This window comes from Bubalus kerabau, chromosome 4 (genome assembly GCF_029407905.1).
Source record: "Bubalus kerabau isolate K-KA32 ecotype Philippines breed swamp buffalo chromosome 4, PCC_UOA_SB_1v2, whole genome shotgun sequence".
Classification (NCBI taxonomy): Eukaryota; Metazoa; Chordata; class Mammalia; order Artiodactyla; family Bovidae; genus Bubalus; species Bubalus kerabau.
In genome coordinates this window covers 145,530,070-145,551,856 of record NC_073627.1, presented here as the reverse complement: position 1 = coordinate 145,551,856, position 21,787 = coordinate 145,530,070, and the positions used below count along the sequence as shown (strand labels likewise).

General features: G+C 41.2%; 1 protein-coding gene across 1 annotated transcript in view; it reads right to left on the bottom strand.

Moving 5' to 3' along the window:
- Positions 1–21,787, bottom strand: part of NTRK2 (neurotrophic receptor tyrosine kinase 2) — a 393,934-nt gene that overhangs the window by 169,166 nt on the left and 202,981 nt on the right. The window contains exon 12 of the mRNA XM_055578955.1: positions 3,556–3,744. Coding sequence (XP_055434930.1) covers positions 3,556–3,744 — 189 coding nt within the window. The remainder of the gene's footprint in view (positions 1–3,555; positions 3,745–21,787) is intronic.

Here is a 21,787-nt window from a genome sequence, read left to right as displayed (position 1 = left end):
TTGATCTTTAAAGTCATAAGCAGTTGGTGTATTGTGGACCAAATATGATTTGTGCTGATATATTTTGTTGGTTCCACTCATGATTTTAAATCTTGGAGAACTAACATTAAAAAAAAAAAAAAAAAAAAGCCTGCTCTCTCTGGAAAATTTGGAATATCTGCTAACACCAGGCCCGTGTTCCATCATGATCTTCACCACACCATGTCATCTTTCTGATCCAGCCTGTTTCTCATATTGACCCTATAAGTCACTGGGGTTTAGGATGCTTGCTTAGGATGCTTGCTCTAAGCTATCCTAACCTTGTGCTTTGTAATTACACAATGTCTTTCAACATTGGCCTCCCCAAGGAGACTCGCTGAGGGCAAGGAACAAGCCATCATTATCACCCAATTTCCAATTCTTAATATTGTAGGAATATTGTGGGTAGTCAATAAATATGTGGTGAATTGAACTTCACTTTCCACATTAGATTCTTACAATTCAGTGAAATATGATGGGATCACTGTTTGTAAGATCACACGTGTATTCTAAAAGCCAACATCTTTGAATAGCAGGCAGCTTTAGGAAAGAGAAGTAAATGTGCTGGTTTGTGACCCAAGCCTCTGATAGGTCCATCAGAGACTGCATGTTTCATGTGATATTTTGCTTTAAGCACATGAGGAAAGTTCCACACTTTTTCTGAGAGCTTCTTAAATTTGTTTTTCAGATGTAACCTATCCAACTTCTTGGAAGAGCCCTTCTTTAAAGGTTAGCTGTGAAAATATTTGAAGGGAATAAGTTAACTGAAAACTAAGCTACCAAAATTTCATGGGCCTACAGCAACAAATCCCTCTCCTTCTGTATGTCAGATCTATGCATTTTGAATATTTTAATTTCTGAATGACTACAATTAGGATCCTCAAAGAAAAGATTCTTTGTTAAAGGCTTATTTCTGCTAAAATTCTATCTAAATCTACTTAAACTGGTTAATATGTAAAAAATTCATCCAACATTTAAAAATCGATGTAGGTAAGTTTAATAAGAATAGACCCAATGAAAAAGGTTCAGTGTAAAAGGTCATTTACACTTGTTACAAGTCTGCTAGTAATTAATATTTCATTAATATATAGCCATATCTGGTCAACATCTGGCCCACATCAGAGGCAAATAGTTTCCCATGCTATCATAAAGTAGTTCAATGGGTATAGTTTCTGCTCTCTAGGAGCTTACAATCTAACCTGATTTTTTTTTTAATTTTATTTTATTTAACTTTACAATATTGTATTGGTTTTGCCATATATCAAGACTACAGAAACATATACCAGAGTGGTAACACCCAGGGCTTCACAAAAGGCATCAGACACGTTGAAGATAAAGGAAAAAAATATGGAGTAAAGAATGACATTTAAGAAAAAGTAGAGAGAAGAGAAGTAAATTGCTTCTTCATTCCCATTTCTTTGAAAAACAATTTATGGAAAATGTGTTATTTTAAGTGTTCTTAAAATCATGAAAGAGCATATGGCTTGATGCTTGAAAGAAAGAAAATTTCTGCTAGTATAAGATGCTAAGCGATTGAGAACACGGAACCAGTCAGGATGGCTGACTGAAGGACTAGAGTTTATAATGAAAAACCAATGGTCTGGAGCCCTCTGGTAGAGGACAGAAGCTGAAGGGAAGCTGCCAGTCTCCTCAACTCTCTTCCATTTCCTTCCAAATGGGAGTGGCATAGAGTGGTTGAGCTGTAAAACCAAAACTCCTTTAAAATTACCAAAATGTCTAATCAAAAACATTTGTAAAAACCTTCATGGATGCTAGACTAAGGAAATAACCTTTAGAAATTTTCTTGTGGGATTTGGAAGGAAAGAAAGCACATTTAGAAAGAACCACAGACTCAGAAGCCATCTAGCCTATTTGATTCTATAGCACATGTTTGTTTGTTTCCTTGATCATTGGTTCATTTTCTCTTATTGGACTTGTTGGACTAATGCTACCCACTTGATTATTCAGCTTTAACTTTTCTCCATTGGCAAAAGCAAATTTTTTTAGTACAGTTTAATTTTAGTCAACCTCAATTATAATGTAGCCTCTGGTTAACTGAAGTATATCATACAGCGTGGTACTGGTAGTGGTGATGGGGGCGGTGGGGGTGGGGGGTCAAAATACTCTGTTCCTAGTGATGACAATCAAAATGATGACAGATTCTCTCATTACAGTGTCTTGCATTGCTTTATTATTTCACTGTTATGCATGCAGGGCATTTCAAGAACTGTTGGGGGATGCTTATCTCAACAAAGAATACACATTCTAAGCAAGGCCTCCACACATCTTGTTTACACCATAATTATAATATTAGGTTAATAATATCTTAATTTCAAATAATACTTTTTATTCCAAGGAGCTCAGTATTTTTCATATATGCTATTCTATTTATCTTGTCATATTACAAATTCAACTGAAATCTGTGGTGGGGTCTCACATATTACAAGATTGTAATACTGTTCTTCCCAGTGATTAAATTCAAAATCAAATCCATTGTTAAACATACCTCAGGATAAATTTGAATGAATAGGAGGAAATTACAGATGTTTGTTGATATTTTAAAAATACTCACTGCTAAATCCCCTTATCCATGAGAGTTCTCAGTGGAAAGTCAGTCCCCAAAATCTAACCTTGAAATAGTCCTACCTTACCTGAGACAGGTAAGAGCAGGAAAAGAGTAAGATGGGGTAAGAACATGCAAACAGAAGAAAAGATACCTACTTGTCAGTGCCAGGGAACCCAGGGGACCTTAGCCACTGACAGTCTGACCCTCAGAGTCCCTTATTCATGTTAAGGGAAGGCCTATAGTTCCAATGACATAAGCCTGTTTGTTCACTGTGGTTTTATTTCTTGTTGTCCTTCAGGCTTTGTCCTTCATTCTTTATAGTTGAGCAGTGGCTCAGAAAATAATATAAGAGTCTCCAAGAAAGATTTAAGTTCCCCAATAGAGGCTAGTGGGTTCATCCGGTTCTGAGAAACATAATTCAGTATAGGCACACCTGTTGCGAAGTCCCTTTGTTATTGTGATATCACAATAAGTCTCATGATAAGAACTAAGACTGAACAAAAAACCTAGAACTACTTAAATTGATACCTCCTGTGTGCAACACAGACCATTCCTGACAACCATTGGTGTATTATTTTAAAGACTTTCAATAAACCAAATTTGAATCCCACCAATTGCTTATCTTCTGTGACTGATGTGTGTGCATTCTAATGACACTTCTGGTTTCTGTCTCTATCTTTTTCAAGATAAGCATGCCTTGATTCCAAGTTCATGTTGACAAATGGTTTTGGAAAACTGATCCCAAGAGAAGTCAGTTCTGCCCACAGTTCCAATCCCAGCAGGAGACACACCCTAAGAATGCCATAATCAACAAACTAAATGATCTATTCCATGGGCTCAAAGCCTCAAGAATCCATAAGACATTTCACTTCACCCTCCCCTCAATCATCCTTGTCAGGGACTCTGATAAACATGCTGCTAGATACAGCTATGAAGCAAATGGCCCAGTAAGTATAAACAGCTGTACTTACATGTGTCTGGCTTGAGCTGACTGTTGGTAATGCCAAAGTACTGGGGATTTTCAATGACAGGAATCTTGGTCATTCCAATAATGACAGCATCAGGGCCACCCTCTGAAGACGACGGGGTGTTACTCCCATTGGAGATGTGATGGAGTGGGCTGGCAGAGTCATCATCATTGCTGATAACTGAGGCTGGGCCTGAAGTTGGAAAAACAGATATTCTCCTATAATTCTTCATGGTTTTGTTGAGCTATAATTCATATATATAAAATTCTCACATTTAAGTATACAATCCAATAGGCTTTAACATATTCAGAGAGTTGTAAAACCATCAGTACAATCTAATTTTAGGACATTTTTATCATTTCAGTTAGCAGTCACTCCCCATTCTCCCCACTTCCAGCCCTAGGCAATAATGAATTTACTTTGCATTTATACAGATTTACCTACTGTGGATACTTCATATAAATGAGATCATATAATATGTGATGTTTGGGGACCAGCTTCTTTCATTTAGTGTAACATTTTAAAAGTTGATTCACATTATAACCTGCATCATTACTTTATCCCTTTTTATAGACAAATAAAATTCTATTGCATGGATATATCACATTTTTGTTGATCAATTCAATTGATTGATATTTGGGTTATTTAAAATTTTGGCTATTATGAACAATGTGGCTATGAGCATTCATGTACAAGTTTTTGTGTGGACATATGTTTTCATTTCTCTTGGGTGGAATTGCTGGGTCATGGCAACCCACTTCAGTATTCTTGCCTAGAGAATCCCCATGGACAGAGGAGCCTGGCAGGCTGCAGTCCATGGGGTTGCAAAGAGTTGGACATTACTGAGAGACTAAGCATGCACGCACAGTAGCTTTATGGTTAACCTTTTGAGGAACTGCCAAACTATTTTCCATATTTAATATCTCCAACAGCAATGTATCAGGGTTTCAATTTCTGTACTTCCTTCTCCTGTAATTTGATATGCAGCTTTCCTCTCTGTTCTCTGAACATCTTTAGAACACTCGTTGAAATTCCCAGCATGAATCTAGGATTCCTATTGTACAGTGTACTGAAAGATGACCTGTGAGTTCAAAGATTGGATCCTGATCCTTTCTCCACTCTTTGGACAAGTCACTTACCTTTTTGTACCTCTACATCCACTTACATGTGTAAAATGTGCAAAATGATATCTTTTTGTTACTTTATTAGGCTTTGAATGAAACTTCTGATGAAAATTTGCTTCATATGTATGAATTACTAAATAAACTTACAACTGGTCAACTAAAATTGCATTGGATTGTCCTGTTACTATGTTCACTTTCTCAGAGACTACACCATTTTTGCCTACAAGATACTTTCATAGCAATTATGAATCAATCCAATAGCAAAGTTCTGTGCTTTGCCTTTAGCTCTAATATTATTGTAAAGCAATTACATGGATATCTTTATATTAAAACAATAACCATAACATTTTTTCATACCAGATTTGGACTTTACAGTCCAAAATCTCAGAATGTATATGCTTATAAATACAGTCTACTGTGTCTTATGTAAACAATTCATCCATTGACCACTAAACCCATAATGTTTGCAACTAAAACACATTTCCAAAGGTCTACATTCATTAAAAACTTCATAACAATTAAGATCTCAGGGGCTCTTGATGGACACACCCTACAAGAAAAGTAGACAAAGTCCCCTAGACATATAGTACATGTGTTTCTGTAGTATGTTGAATAGATACAAGGTCCCAAAGAAGGCTCCCAGTGGCCAGGGCTACTGTAATAAGCTACGAAGAATACAGGAAGAAAAGGATATGGAGGAAAGACAAAGAGAAGACAAAATCCAATGTGCAGCCAAGACAAATGTGTGGTAGGGAAATGAAAGCCTGAATGCCTATTTCCTGAGCAAGCCATGTGTGTCCATCCAACCGCCAGGATGTCTCAGCTGCTGCTGCTAAGTCACTTCAGTCGTGTCCGACTCGGTGCAACCGCATAGATGGCAGCCCACCAGGCTCTGCCATCCCTGGGATTCTCCAGGCAAGAACACTGGAGTGGGTTGCCATTTCCTTCTCCAATGCATGAAAGTGAAAAGTGAAAGTGAAGCCGCTCAGTCGTGTCCGACTCTGTGACCCCATGGACTGCAGACCACCAGGCTCCTCTGTCCATGGGATTTTCCAGGCAAGAGAACTCGAATGCGTGGCCATTGCCTTCTCCAGGATGTCTCAGCACCTCCATCCAATCTCTACCTTCTCCTTCACATTTAACTTTTTATGTAAGAAGCACAGAAATTCTAGAAACAAAAGCTGTTATATCATACATTTTTGAATACCCTCTGAAATATCACAGTAATCCATCCCCAACCCCCAAAATCCATTTTCTGTCTTATATGGGGATTATCACTGTTTGGAGGGATAACAACTGGACATTCCCCAGTTAGCTGTCTTAAACTATGTAAGAGGCAGCCAACTGCTATTATAGGTAATTTTAAAAAGCATTCTCTCAAGGGGATGTGTATTTAAGTTGCCTTTAATGATACACTCTGGCTTACTTCTGCAAGCAAGTTCTCAAACAGCCAATTTAGAAGCCACCAAACACTCAAAGCCAAGGGAAGCTCACTGGTTGTGCTCATCTTGAGCCTAGCTCACTGGTGTTTGTAAACAGTGGAAATTCTGCCAAGAATAGCTATACAGACAAGTTCTTTCTAATATTCTTAACCATCCCTGCTTTATGATTTGCTTTTTGACAGGCCCCTATCACCTAGAGCTTAAACCCAGAGGTGGAAAATGGAAATGTGCTATGCTAAGGTTTCTTCTTCTTGTCAATAAGACCTTCCCTCTATGGGCTTCCTTGCTCCAGTCCTGGCTCAGCTGTCCCTTCCTTCGAGGTTAGCAAAGCATGCTACTACCCGAGCTCCCCGGGAAGAGTGCAGTGAAGGCATTTCTCAGCAGATTCCAGGCTGCACATTTACCCCCAGAATGCAAGAGTTGTCATGTTACTCCACATGCTGTCAGAAGGCCAGCAATATTTGCTTCTGAATTCCCTGCAACAATTAGAAATTCACTGATCCCAGTTGCTTTGTCTCTGATTCTCTTTTGGCCCAGGGCAGGCTGTCCACATTCCCATAGCATTCAATCATTTTGGAGGAGGTTGATACTTAGAAGACAATGTTGAAATTCCTCCAGGAATTCAGGCTCTGAAGCATCTGCCATGTACACAGCAGAGCCTTAGTTAAAGAGTTCAACCAAGGGACTTGCTCTCTGCTTCTCGCCTATCACAGAAGAACACTCTTTCCTTCCCCCGCCTTGCTAAGTAAAACCCCCAACTCCGAGGTAACAGATCCCAAGGGAATGGGCTCTCTGTTTGGAGGGAAATTTTTTGAGCACAGAAACGGTATAAAGCACCAGAGGTAATTTTTCAAAAGCCTTTTCACTTTGCCAGAAGGTCACTGTTGACAAATCTGAGCAACATATAAACCTCAACAATTTATCAAGTGGCATGTTAATTCAAGTGCTATTTGTTTCATTATTGATGTTCCAAATCCTGGAAGATTGATACAGCTGGCAAGGTTGCAGAGTTTCAGCCATTTTTATACGAACATTTTGATCTAATGGAGCACAGCAAAGTCGGGAAGGGGAAAGCTCTCGGGGGAGACGATGAATGTCTATATAATTTGACAGCAGCCTGTCTGTGCAAATCATGGATGTCTCGTTGTGTGTCTGTGCACGTGGAAGAAACACTGCGAAAAGACAGACAGAAGAAGAATCGGGGGCACATCACAGCATGTGAGAAATTCACAGGAGGACTTGAAAAGATGTCTTATAATATTAATAAGAAGTTTTAAATTGCTGGGTATGTGCAGCTTGCTGAGTTTGGGGTAGATAATTCTAATTACTGAGCTGACAAATAGGAGCTATGCCTGGAAACATTTTTAGCCCCTTTTGATTTTACTGTGTCTCACATACAAGGAGGCATTTTTCTTTTACCAGAGCTGCTCAGTAATGTATCTGGAATTTATGACTTTACAGACATTTTTAAGCCTGGCTGAGACCTTTTTGCCCTGGTAAGAATCGATGTAGGTCATCTGGAGAAGGAGTTTCCTTTTCTCAAGGCCAACATGCTTTCGAGGAGAGAGACAGATTATTGTTAATCAGATAGCCATATCAAACATGTCTTTTGTTTTCTGCATTCTGCTGCTTCAACATCTGGGGCCTTGGTGAAAGAGGAGGGACTGCCAGTTCCTAGAGATAATAAAGTGCTTGCCTACAAAAGTATGTTTCATATACAAGCCGACCTATCCACAATCTGTGCCCCCAAACCACATTCCTTATCAGGCTATCAAACTCCAGGCCACTATCCACCTGCCCCATCACCCCAGAGCCACATATCAGACAACTAGGGATGGTCCCTTATTCAACCCAGCCAATTCTAACCTGCTTACCCTGCCTCTCCCATTCCTTTCTGCAGAAACCACAGTAGAGGCTCTTGTCTATGTTTTACCCTCACTCCCTCTGCTTCCTGATGGACCCCGTGTCCCCTTCAGCATCATGGTCCCCACCGTGGCGTGATCTGCCCTCTTCTCTTGGGATCTGCGAGTAACAAACTACATTTTCAGTGGCAGTCATCTCCTGACTGTGGCCTCAACACACTTGAATAATAATAAAACCTACAAAGCAGCAGCACCTCTGATGAACTGTAGCTGAAAGAACAATTCTGAAGAATTCCCTCAGCTGTGGCCTAAAAGGATGAAGCCCGGTTTTTGAAGCTTACAGGGAATAAGCGCCTCTCTACAGAGCAAACTAGCCTGGAAAACACTCACATAGTTGCAGTGATTTGCTGTTTAGTGGAGGGAAGACCTCATCTCACAGCACTGTTGTGGGAGAGTTTATCATTCAATTCCCCTCTTCACCACAACCACACACAGAGTGAGCACAAACCCCTGGAAAGGCCTTCAAGATTGCACAGGCAAACAATCTCCTCTCTGCTATCTTGGCAATATCTTGGCAAATCGCCTATGATCAGCTGGATCTGAAATTTGCCCCAGGTCATTGCAGACAAGTCCTGAGCTGGTTGCACTTAATGTTCCAACTTTGACACATTCCACTTCTCTTTGCTAGTTAAGAGCTTTAGTCTTGGAATTCCTGGGGCAAGATAAGGGTCAGGATGACTTCCCCCATCAGGGCCCTCTGGCTCAGTGTCTGCCACCTCTGGGCCCAGCCAGTGCGATATTTTGGATCACTGGACAGACACTGAGAAAGACTATCCTTTAGGAAAGGTCTGCTATCAGGCTCGACAAGGGAAAGGAAACAGGCTTCTTTGTATGGATGGGATGAACACACAATAGGTGGATGGTTTAGAACTAGAAGACTGACCCTGGTATGCTTCTCCTATTTTACAATTTTCCCTATAACCAACTTTGCTACCAAAATAAATGCTAACCAACAGATAGTCAAGATGAGGCCAGATCTTGGAAATGCACAGGCAAGATGTAAAGACAGTGTTTTTTCATGCCTTCTAAGCAATTCCTGTTCATTGTCTCTGTACCCATAGAAAATACTGAACAAATTAGAGGCCCTAGGAGATCACACCTGATTCCAATCCTAGTGATGAGATACATTATCTGCACTCATTTGGTAGCTACAAACTCTGCTTTTCAATTGCCGGCACATAGTCTGAATGCAAGGAGCAGAATGCAATCAAGCACAAATCATAGCGTATGGACGTTAGAGTCCTGCATTGAAAGAGAATTGGTCATAAATGAACAGCTGATTTCCCAATTCAGAAATTTATTACATGTTGGCCAATGGAAGAAAGTTAAGATCCAAGCTTGCCCAGACTTGAATATTCAGCCAACTGTTTGCTATACGTGGAGTTGGAGTACAGTCGCATTTTATTCCCTTAACCTTTAAAATGCAGCCACAAGCTAGATCTGGATCACAGTTCACACTTCCTCATAGGACAAAACAAGTTGAGGTCAAAAATACAAAACCATCTACTGAAGTCAATTTTCCTTTTCTGGAAAATTCTAGACCTCTTGCTTCAGCAAAATAAAAATTGGGATCACAGAAAAAGAATCAAGGGCCAAAAAGTAATAATAAAGAGGGTCAAAGCAGTTTCATCCTAATTAAACAACACAAACTCATTGCTTAGCCAAAGAAGTAGGAACTACTTACCAACACCTTGTCTTGATTTTACTTTCCCAAATCCAAACCATGAGAAATCTGAAAACCACAACAAAACATAAAATAAACTTCGAAAGAGAAGCGTAAACCAGAGGCATTCAGTCCTATCCCTAGTGAAATAACAAACTCCCCCAAAAAGCTCCACTGGGGACCAAAACTTCCCCTCAAACACCTGGAAACAAACCCTTGGGTTTTTGTGTAAAGATTTATTTCTTGTCCTGAGAACAGGGAGGTTAGGATCAGAAAAGAGGCGGCAAGAGACTGTCTTCACGAAAAATGGCCAAAACCCAGGGTTCAAGGCACTGAGCAGATTTTCCTCCTCACTATCTCTCTTTCCCCTAAGTATCAAATCATCAAACAGGGAACTGCAGGGGTGAGGGCAACACAGTGCATTTGACAAACGCACCCTGGTTCTCAACCACGGACATGTGGGGAGATAATAAAAAAAAAAAAACAGATCTTTTCTGGAGCAAAGACAAGCAGTACAAAAAAGGAACATGAAATCCCATGGGAGAACTGACACTCAGGCTGGATGGGGATTCAAGAGGAAGAAAGAGGATCACAATTCTACATGGATTCCACAACCGACTTGCTGTGTGATGGTGGGCAGCTCCCAGCAGCTTCGCGCCTATTTGTAGCACAAGGCTCCAGAGGCATGTGAGGGGAAAGGTCTGCCAAATGTTTGGAGGTCCTCAAGTGAAGAAAGCCACAGTGAAATGCCTGTTTGCTTCCTGGGCCCCACTGTTCCCTTGTAGGTAATTTCCTCCGTGTTCAAAGTAAATTCAGCACAGCAGGGAAATCTCTGGATAAGAGCCCAATAAAGGGTTTGTTGTTCAGTTACTAAGTCATGTCTGACTCTGAGATCCCATGGACTGTAGCATGCCAGGCCTCCCTGTTCCAAATTTGCCCAAGGTAATGGAGCCCCAAGTATGTCTGATAAAGAGAATGGAGCCCAAATAAGTAAAAATTGTGTTTCTCAGCTCCTTAGATCTGCAGTGATTTTTACAGGCGGCTAGGATAAAAGGCTACATAAGAAAAGAGCCCACGGAAATGAAAAATGTATATAAAAGCTCTTTGCACACTCAAAAATGCCTTACAAAGTTGTCACGATTGCTATCTTTTAAAAGCCTGTGGCGGATTCATTTTGATATTTGGCAAATCTAATACAGTTATGTAAAGTTTAAAAATAAAATAAAATTAAAAAAAAAAAAAAAAATAAAAAAATAAAAGTACATTTAAGCCTTTCCTTTATTGGTATTCTACAATTTCAGCTGTAAGCCAGTTTTTACTTCTGATTGGTATTTCTCTGAATGCTTTTTTCCAGGTTTTAAAAGGTAGAGGGAAGGCCTGGCCTCTACCCAATGCTAAAGAAAGATTCATTTGCATGAAAACAGTGACCTCATTTACTGCGTCCTCAGTGTAGCAAGGCCTATGGGTTTCTTAGTTACAACTAATCTCTTTTAAAACAGAGTGAATTTTCCTACTCGTCACTTTTGTTTTTCTATATTCTTTTGATTTACTTAGTTTTAATTATCATCATGGATTAAATATTTGGACTCTTTTTTCACTTGAGTATTTTCTCAAAATCATCTTTCTATCTTACCGAGCACCCACTGAAGAGCAAGGCCGTAGTGCCCCTCACAGATTACCCATTTCAGATTATTGTCCATTATCCACTGTCATAACCAGGACTTCCAGGAATATCCTTGTATGTCTTAGGTGCTCCCATCTCCATTTTTAGAGATCATTCCCTCAAGATAAATTCCAGAAATAGAATTACTGGGTCAAGATGGGGAAATACTGTTAAGGTTCTCAATGCACATTATCTAATTGTTTTCTCACTACAGGAGGTCTTACTTTCACCAACAGTGGATAAGAAGGTGGACTGTGTATTTCCAAAAGGGAAGTGAAGGGTGAACCATTTCTGATATCCATCCTGCCATTGGTAGGTCTTCAACTAATTGAACAAACACTTGCCTCCCATTTTTGCCACATGAAACCATTCACCACCACTCCCACCACCCGCCCCCCGCAACCTGTCCTAGGCTGGGGTTTGGCATAGGTGCAGTAGGGAGAACTACAGGAATGAAAAGAATGAGAGTAAGGCAGATATCATTTGTGTAGTCATTATCATTCACCAGGTTCCTCTCCCACCACAGACTCTTCTCCCCTGGTTCTCAGCCAGACCTTATAATAAACCCCTGCTCCTTGACAAGAGACTGAGACTCAGAACAACTGGCTGATAGGCTTAGCAAAAGCCATAGTTATTAGTGACTGAGCAGGGACCTAGCTTTCTGATGCCAAATCCAGCATTTTTTTTCTTTCATAATTGCTTTTCCAATCCTCCAAATAATCAAAATCAGCCAAAGTGAAGAGAATGGCAACTCACTCAAGTATTCTTGCCTGGAGAATCCCATGGACAGAGGAGCTGGTGATCTTACAGTCCGTGGGATCTCAAAGAGTAGGACATGACTGACTAACACTACTACTATAATGTCATAATTAGGATCCAATTTTATACATAGAAAACACTTGAATTAGTCATTCATTCCTCATTTTTTTCCTTCAGCAGGCATATTTGAAGAGTCAAGAATAAAGGACTGCATGGTCTTCCCTCAAGGAGATTAAGATCAAGGATCAGCTCTCCTAGAAGAACATCAGGGGTATATGGGAACTCAAAGGAGGGCTATCTAGCTGAATCTGGGAGGCAGGGTAGCGGGGCAGTTATGGGGGAAGAGTTCTCTGGCTTCTTCACAACAGACTAAAATTCACCAAGAATGGGAAAAAGCAGAGGGGTATATTTTCACTGTAAATTCTTCAGTTATGATCAGAGTGGGAAAAATCATATTTGTCAAGGGGCAGATGCAGCTGGAAAGAGAAAAAAAAAAAAAAAAAAGCCAAGGCACATAAACAAGGGCCAAGCCAAGAGTTTGGAATCTATGGTGAAATTGCAGGTAGACCCTAGAAACCAATCAACCAACCTTAGGCCAGGAAGAAACAAGATCAAAATTAATTTTAGAAAGTGGTTGCAGGATAGAAACAAGATGATACTAGAGAAAGACTGAGGGCAAGAGACTGGTTGAGGAGGCTTTTAGAGAAATCAGGGCCTGAAAAAATCATGACCTGAGCCTGGTAGTAGGGAAATGAGATAGGGACAAGATGGGGACTGCTGTCTGGTCTATTTAGGGGAATCAAGAGGATTTGGACATTGATTGTAAGTAGAGGAGAGTATCAGAAATGAACAAAGATATTCTTGAGCTTAGACAACAAGACACATGGTGATGCTGCCCAATGTCTCCAAGAAAACTGACAGAGAAATAGGCTTAGGGGTTCAACTCACAGTGTGGGTATGGGGCACAAATCCCAAATAAGGTAACTATGTGGGAGATTCCCCTGAAGTAGGAAATGGCAACCTGCTCCAGTATTCTTGCCTGGAAAATTCCATGGACAGAGGAGCCTGGTGGGCTACATTTCATAGAGTCATAAAGAATCTGATATGACTGAGCACCTAAGCACCAGCAGCATGTGGAGAAAACCTAAGAGGGAAACATCTAGAGTTTGAATCTCAGGTCTAGAGCTCAAAGTTGTTGTTGCTGAGTCGCTAAGTCATGTCTGACTTTTTGCCACCCCATGAACTGCAGCATGCCAGGCTTCCCTGTCCTTGACTATCTTCTGGAGTTTGCTCAAACCCATGTCCATTGAGCCAGTGATGCCATCCAACCATCGCATCCTCTGTCGTCCCCTTCTCCTCCTGCCTTCAATCTTTCCCAGCATCAGGGTCTTTTCGGGTCAGCTCTTTGCATCAGGTGGCCAGTGGATCTGACCAAGTTTAACCAGAACCCAGAGTCCAATGGACAACAGAGGCTAGTGGCTGCAGCTGAGACGCATTTCTTCTTTGGGCATGCAAAACACTCTTTTTGGCAGGTACAGATTAAAGAGTACAACTGAGGCTAACTTTTAACAAGCTTGCTCCTAAATTGCTAAAATATTTCTAAGTTCTTTTTAACATTAACACAATTATTATGTAAGAGAGAATGTAATATCCTTGACCATATGCCAAAGTTCTTGGAAAATTTAACAGACCAGGCAGAGCACTATCACATTGATACCTCTCTCCCCTCCAAAAGCTGTCCTTTGTTCAACAACTTTTTCTTGATGAATTTAAGCAGTAGTCTTAAAACCATGATACTAAATGTCAACCGCAAAACTTTCCCATGAGGCCAAAAAGAAACAATTTCTCAATTTCCTGCAATGTTTCACCCATTGGGAGTAGAGTCCTGCCAAACATTCATTTATTTTCTATTTAATAAAGAGACACTTTATTCACTGCAACATAAAGGGCTCCTTCAAAAGCAAATATAGTTGCAGCAAGATTAAAGGAACTCCTTCTTTTGGAATCTAGACCAACAAAGACTCTATATTATGAAATTAACCAATTAAATCCATCTCTCTTGAAGAAAGTTCTAGAAAGCTTTTCCTCATCCAGAGAAAAGGAAGATAGAAAAGAAAATAGCACAGCTCTAAAATGAGACTCAGAATAATAAAATAAATAGCCATAAAGATTGCTTTTCAAATGTCTCTCAAAGGAAAACTAAAATTTAGGGGCTGAAAAGAAATATTTATGATGTAAGGGAGAGAATCAGAGGAAGGAGGGAGAAACAGGCAAAGTGGAAGAAATTTAATCTTCCCTGTGGTGCTGAATGGTACAAACACTAAATGTGATTGTTAGAAGGGTTCTGATCTCAAGAGGATGTCATTTATGGAGTTTTGATTTGTAAGTTTCAGAAAAAAAATTGTTTTTATATGTTAGAAGGGAAAGCAACTCTTCCAACTCTGGAGGAATTAAAATTTGCTGTGTTGTCAATTAAAATTTCTTTATAATGTTCTTTTTATTATTGAAATTTCTCTATATTTCAAGGCAAGACTCATCACCCTCCACCCCAAAGAAAAGCATCTCTAATGCTGTGATGATGGAAGCACATGGGAAAACACGATTCACTGACAAAAATGCACTTCACGTCCAACTTCTCGTGGCCACACCCATTCCCTGGAGGACCGGTGAGAGAGGAGCCATGGGCTGCCTGGCTGCAGGGAAAGTGTTCAGCCCAGAGTACACTCCAGAGTGCCTGGGTGAGCAGCGGACTGCCTGTCACCTCACACAAAGAACTAGGATGACTGGTCATTGCACTGGAAAGGAAATGAAAGAAAAGGACCGCTGTGTTGATGATACAATCATCTCTCTTTCCAACTGACACATAATCAGAGTGAGTAATAGTTTGCTTCAAATTAATTCCAGTTCCACAGGGCACAGAACAATGTAGTTTGGGGCCAAGTTTCCACTTCGATTTAACTTAATCTTTTACTTAAGGACATAACCTTTATATAAGTCCCGTCTCCACAGACCAGCAAGAGGGCTCACTTTAAGTTAAATCACAGTTCCAAAGGGTTCCAGATTCCTCCTAACCAGCCTCCATTGGCTCCATCCTTTCCCTTCCCTCAAATTTCCAATGTGACTTATGTTCACTGTTATTAAGAAAAGTAACACTGAACACCTCCAATTGACAAATTTGAAGAAAAATTATGTGTATTGTGGGGCTTCCCAGGTGGCTGTACTGGTAAAGAACCCACCTGCCAATGCAGGAGACATAAGAGATGCAGTTTCGATCCCTGGGTCGGGAAGATCCCTTGGAGAAGAGCATGGCAATCCATTCCTGTATTATTGCCTGGGGAACCCCATGGACAGAGGAGTGTGGCAGGCTACAGTCCATAGGGTCACAAAGAGTCTGACACAACTGAATCGACTTGGCACAGCACAGCACACATACACAGTTATTAACTGACCCCATGTCCTCTAAATTCCAATTCACAAATTCAAAATCGCATTTCGTGTATATCTATATTTTTCTGGAGAGAAAATCCACATATTTCCTTGGATTGGAAAAAGGTACTTCACTGCAAAATGCTAAGAACCAGTGAAATACATATAAATAGTTTCAGAGACAAAAGTTTAAATGCATAGGTACTCAACATCTGGGCTTCCCTGGTGGCTCAGTGATAAAGAATCCACCTATCAATGCATAAGACACGGGTTCAGATCCCTGGGTCGAGAAGATCCTCTCGAGAAGGAAATAGCAAACCACTCCACTATTCTTGCCTCCCAGGGTCAGAGGAGCCGGGTGGGCTACAGTCCAAGGGGTCACAAAGAGTTGGACAAGACTTAGTGACTAAACACCAACTCTGCATCTAAATTCTATTGAACTATATTCCCTATCAACTGTTGAATCAGGTGCTCAGAACCATCTGTCATCTCCCAGTTAGACTTCTACAGTGACCTTCTCCCCTGTCTCCTGCTCTGTTGCTCTTGCCTCCTCTGAACCTCTTTTCCATAGACCTGCCAGAGTAATATTTTCAAGTATCGGTCAGATTATTGCATTCCCCCACTGGACACCCTGTAAAGCTTTCTTGTCACATCTAGTATAAACTTCTGATGATGACTAGAGTCCTGCACCATGTGGGCTCCGGCACCCTCCCATCTCCTAGGAAAAGGCCACAGTGGTCTCCTTCCTATTTCTGCACACTCTGCACATTTCCCTGCCTCCTCCCCAAATCCTCTGCTCAGGCTTTCCTCACAGCTAGCCACCTCTCATCCTTCAGTTTTCAGGGCAACTATCCCACTTCAGAGGGGTCCTGACTTCAACCTTTTAGCCTGAGTCTCTCTCAGCCGCTCTCACTCCCTATCATCCCTTCCTTCTCAGTGCACATGCGCATGTGTTTAGTCACTCAGTCGTGTCTGACTCTTTTCGACCCCATGAACTGCAGCCCTTCAGGCTCCTCTGGCCATAGGGATTCTCCAAGCAAGAATACTGGAGTGGATTGCCATGCCCTCCTCCAGGGGATCTCCCCCACCCAGAGATCGAACTCAGATCTCCCACGCTGCAGGTGGATTCTTTACTGACTGAGCCACCTGCTGCTGCTGCTGCTAAGTCGCTTCAGTCATGTCCGACTCTGTGCGACCCCATAGACAGCAGCCCACCAGGCTCCACCGTCTCTGGGATTCCCCAGGCAAGAACACTGGAGTGGGTTGCCATTTCCGTCTCCAAAGCATGAAAGTGAAAAGTGAAAGTGAAGTTGCTCAGTCGTGTCTGACTCTTCGCCACCCCATGGACTGCAGCCTACCGGGCTCCTCCGTCCATGGGATTCTCCAGGCAAGAGTACTGGAGTGGGGTGCCATTGCCTTATCCGAACTGAGCCACCAGGAAAGCCCAAAAATACTGGAGTGGGTAGCCTATCCCTTCTCCAGGGAATCTTCCCAAGCCAGGAATCAAACCGGGGTCTCCTGCATTGCAGGTGGGTTCTTTACCAGCTGAGCTACCAGGAGCCCTCCTTCTCAGTATGTACCAATAAAGGATCTGACTCACTTCCGGTATTATTTCTTGCCTTTATCCTTTACTAGAACTTGAGTTCCATGAAGTCAGTGACTGTCTTAGAAGAGACTCCACCCTCCTGAAATAGACTCTCACACAAGGATTCATAGTGATGAATCCTTCAGTTTATTAGGAAAGGATCCAGGAACACTAGAAGGGGAGAGAGCCCATGACACAGGGAGAGAAAGAAGCCTGGAGTAGATATATTATCCAGTGGGTTACATTGGGGACAACTAGAGCTCAAATCCCTGAGTGCTTGGGGACAGGGTGTAGAATGCATCTCAGAGTTTTTCTTACCAAAACATGAGGAAGTTGTGTCATTTACCTTCCAACCACCATTTGTCATTCTGCTAGGAGAGAGCCCTGGGGCAGAGCTCCCAGTGTTTGGACCAAGACACAGGGGCGAGCACAGGATGGTGGGACCTGGGAGGACCTGATGGGGGCACCAACAGGATTTGCTACAGGAATCTTGTCTATGTTGCTCACCACCACCTCTAGTGCCTAAAACAGGCCCTCAATAGATACTTATCAAAAAGAATCATATTTAAAAGCATAACAGCAGGAAGGACTGCAAGTCTAATAAAAATACCAACAGGCAAATTATACATTCAACATAAAAACAATATTTTGCAAGTATATTTGTCACCCTCTTGATTAATTTACTCCCCCCACCTGTAGCCCCACTCCCCACCATGGAATCTCAGAAAAGTATTTAAAAGTGAGCAATACCTAGAACCCAGCATTCTGGGCAGGAGTGTGGAATAAAGATGCTGGACCAGATGTCAGGTGCGAGGTCTCACTAGATGCTGTAAGAAAAAAACTTCATGCCCTTGGGTGGGTCATTTCTCTCCCTCATGGGCTCTGCTTCCTACTCCATGAAGACAGGGGCTGAAAAGTGGCATCAAAGGTCCATTTGAGCCCTAGCAATCCATAGTGCTAATCATCAGGCATGTATGACTGGGAATAAATTGCCACTTGGCCTTCCATAGCTTTCCTGAGCATGGGTATTTTGGGATTGTGAAATCATGTGCAATTTAAAGAAAAGCACTCTGTCCACCGGCCTAGATTTCCTCCTGCTAAATAATACTCAGATGCTTTGGGGTCACTATTTTCTCATCTTGTGAGAAGAGCCTGTGCTCTGCAAAAGCAATTTCTAAAAAAATGGTACTTATTGAATACTTGCTAAATGTTAGGACACTTACTGGAGATTAGATATTACTTTAATTAGGGAAAATTGGTCAGCTTCTATTCCAGCATTTAAAAGAAATAAAATTAAGCTAAAGTGATTTTTAGATCCTACAGACTTAAGGTTCAGAAGCCTCAAGTGAGAATAGACAAAGCAGACTTGCTCAGAATGTGGCAAAATGATCTCTTCCCCTTCAAACATTTAATTTTGAGGACAAAATGTTGCCAACCACATCCCTCTTTCATTTTGAACATGTAGACTATTTCAAAGAAAATTCATTTGATCTACATCTCTGTCATTCACAAACATTACAAAGTGTTGGTTTTTTTTTTTTTTTAATCAGTTGTAAATTCTGAAGGTTTATTCTTTAACAAAGGAGGTCACACTATCTACTCTGAGTGGATTAAAAAAAAAGGAAACTGCAATTTCAAAGGGTTAGTTTTAAACTTGGAACTTTGAGAAACCCAGAAGCATCCTCTGTTTACTAGTAATAATTGACAAACGTGAGAAAGGCATATTAAAGCTTTGCCTTTCTGAGGTACCACCTCAGCGAGAGCTCAAAACACTATAAACACTTTTTTCAACTGTCACAAGCTCCCTGCAGGGAAGACAGGTGATGTCTGGTTGCACACACACAATATTTCCCTAATACTGTCTTCACATTCAGGAAATCACTGCCTCAGATTCACCCCAGACTCCCTTCTCTCTGCAAAGCAACACTGGTAAGCACTTGGAGCAAGTCTTTTGGGAGGAAAATTGGCTAAGTCTCATCATTTGAGAAGTGATATTAGTGGCCTCAAAGAGAGTGACAAACCCATAGAGTCTGACAAACACTTTATGTCCCCTGAGCTTTCATTTCCATGGAAAACCTAAACAGTGACTTAGAGACCTGAGCTGACTTGTTCAGACCTGTCTGTGGTGCCTTCACCAATTGAGGCCAAAACATGCTTTCTGCTCTTCCTTGCACAAAAACTGTCGCCATAGGACATGCATTTGAAAATGCTTTTGCAATTGTTGCTATAGATTCATGGTTATATTCATATTTATACATATATATAAATATAGCATGCGAATTCTTTTTTCAGTTTCTCTAAACCAACATTTGCTGCAGCTAATTCAAAGCACCATGTAGGAATGGTTTTGTGGTTTTATTATGGAATTTTGGAAGGAGTAGGAGGACGGCAGCATTTCTAGCCATCTCACTTTAAAATATTTTCAATTGTATTCAAATCTTTCTCTCCAGTCTTGGGATGTGGTGACCTTTGCCTTTCTTTCCAGTGACCCACTGTCAACCTCCTTCCCCACCAAGACTCTTGAATCCAGCCAAGGTCAGGAAATGTGTGAGGCTGATACAATAGCTAAGAGGTTTATTTAATTTTATTACCATGTGCTCTTCTATTAGGAAGCTTCTGTAATGGAATAGAACATAACAGGATTATATACACTTATAAAGCTGGGTGCTGAATAAAAATAATTGAATAAAATAACCATAAATAGAACAAAATGAAAACCCATTGTTGAAAACGCAGCACCAGTGACATGAATTAACTATCAGCCATCCACTTCCTGCTTAACATCACTAGAGGTGGTTACACAATGTTAGTGGAAGAAACTCAGATCCATAAGATGTAACTGCATTTCTTTCCTTTGTGTTTCCTATTAACTGCCCACTGTGCTCTTTAAAGATCCACTGCTTTTCTGGAAACTAATCAAAATTGACTGGCTAGGTCAGGGATTCTTGAATTTTTGCCTCCCAAGGGAAGTTGGACAACGTCTGGAGACATTTGGGGTTGTCACATGGGAAGGGTGGGGTGGAGGAGGTGTGCTTCTGGCACGTGGTGGATAGAGGCCAGGGACGGTGGTAAACAACCAACAGCACTCAGGCCAGTCCACCTCACAACAAAGAATTTAAGTCTTAGAACATCAAGGGTGCCTTAATGGAGAAACACTGGCATAAGTCATAGCCCAGCAGAGGTGGAACTTATCCCCAGATCCTGTTAAAAAGAAACCTTAGCCTGTTTGAGCTCACTGTCACTAGAAGAGTCTCTTCTCTCATGTTATCCAGTGTTCTTGTCACTGGTCCCTCTCAGTTTCTCATTCCTCACAAGAAATAGCTATAATGTCATAATTTCTGTTGCTTCCAAACACCAAAAAATGCTATCCTGGTCCACATGGGCTAGGCAGTGCAGTATGAGAGGATGGGAGTTGCATTTGGACTCCAAGGCTTGGGTTCGAGTCTTAATACAGCAGTGTGTGTGAGCTTACTGACCTGCCTCTTGAGAAACCTGTATGCAGGTCAGGAAGCAACAGTTAGAACTGGACATGGAACAACAGACTGGTTCCAAATAGGAAAAGGAGTACGTCAAGGCTGTATATTGTCACCCTGCTTATTTAACTGATATGCAGAGTACATCATGAGAAACGCTGGGCTGGAGGAAGCACAAGCTGGAATCAAGATTGCCGGGAGAAATCTCAATAACCTCAGATATGCAGATGACACCACCCTTATGGCAGAAAGTGAAGAAGAACTAAAGAGCCTCTTGATGAAAGGGAAAGAGGAGAGTGAAAAAGTTGGCTTAAAGCTCAACATTCAGAAAACAAAGATCATGCATCCAGTCCCATCACTTCATGGCAAATAGAAACAGTGGCTGACTTTATTTTGGGGGGCTCCAAAATCACTGCAGATGGTGATTTGCAGCCATGAAGTTAAAAGACGCTTACTCCTTGGAAGGAAAGTTATGACCAACCTAGACAGCATATTAAAAAGCAGAGACATTACTTTGCCAACAAAGGTCCATCTAGTCAGTTCAGTTCAGTCACTCAGTCGTGTCAAGGCTATGGTTTTTCCAGTGGTCATGTATGGATGTGAGAGTTGGGCTATAAAGAAAGCTGAGTGCAGAAGAATTGATGCGTTTGAACTGTGGTGTTGGAGAAGACTCTTGAGAGTCCCTTGGATGGCAAGGAGATCCAACCAGTCCTCCTAAAGGAGATCAGTCCTGGGTGTTCATTGGAAGGACTGATGACCACTACTTTTTGTATTTCCAAAGCACATTGTTCTTTGCCTGTCATATTATCTCACTCTGAATTTTAATTATCTACTTGCTTTTTGTAACTTCTCACTGGAAGTTCTTTATGAGCAACAAAAATATTTTTGTCGTGTATCTCCATTGTACTTCTAGCACTGAGCACAGAGCCTGGTACAATTTAGGTGCTCAATAAAGATTAACTGAATGGATAGGTAAATGAATTCCAACTTTTCACCTTTGCATTCATTGATCAAGAACCAAATCTGGAATGATGTGGGATCACAGTTGTGTTAAGAGACTGTACTGCTCCCTCTCCTCCCTGGCCAGCAGAGGATTAGAAACCACCACCCCCCACCATCACCAATCCATATAACTTGCTTTTACAAACCAAAGGGAACAGAAATTACACATTTTTAAT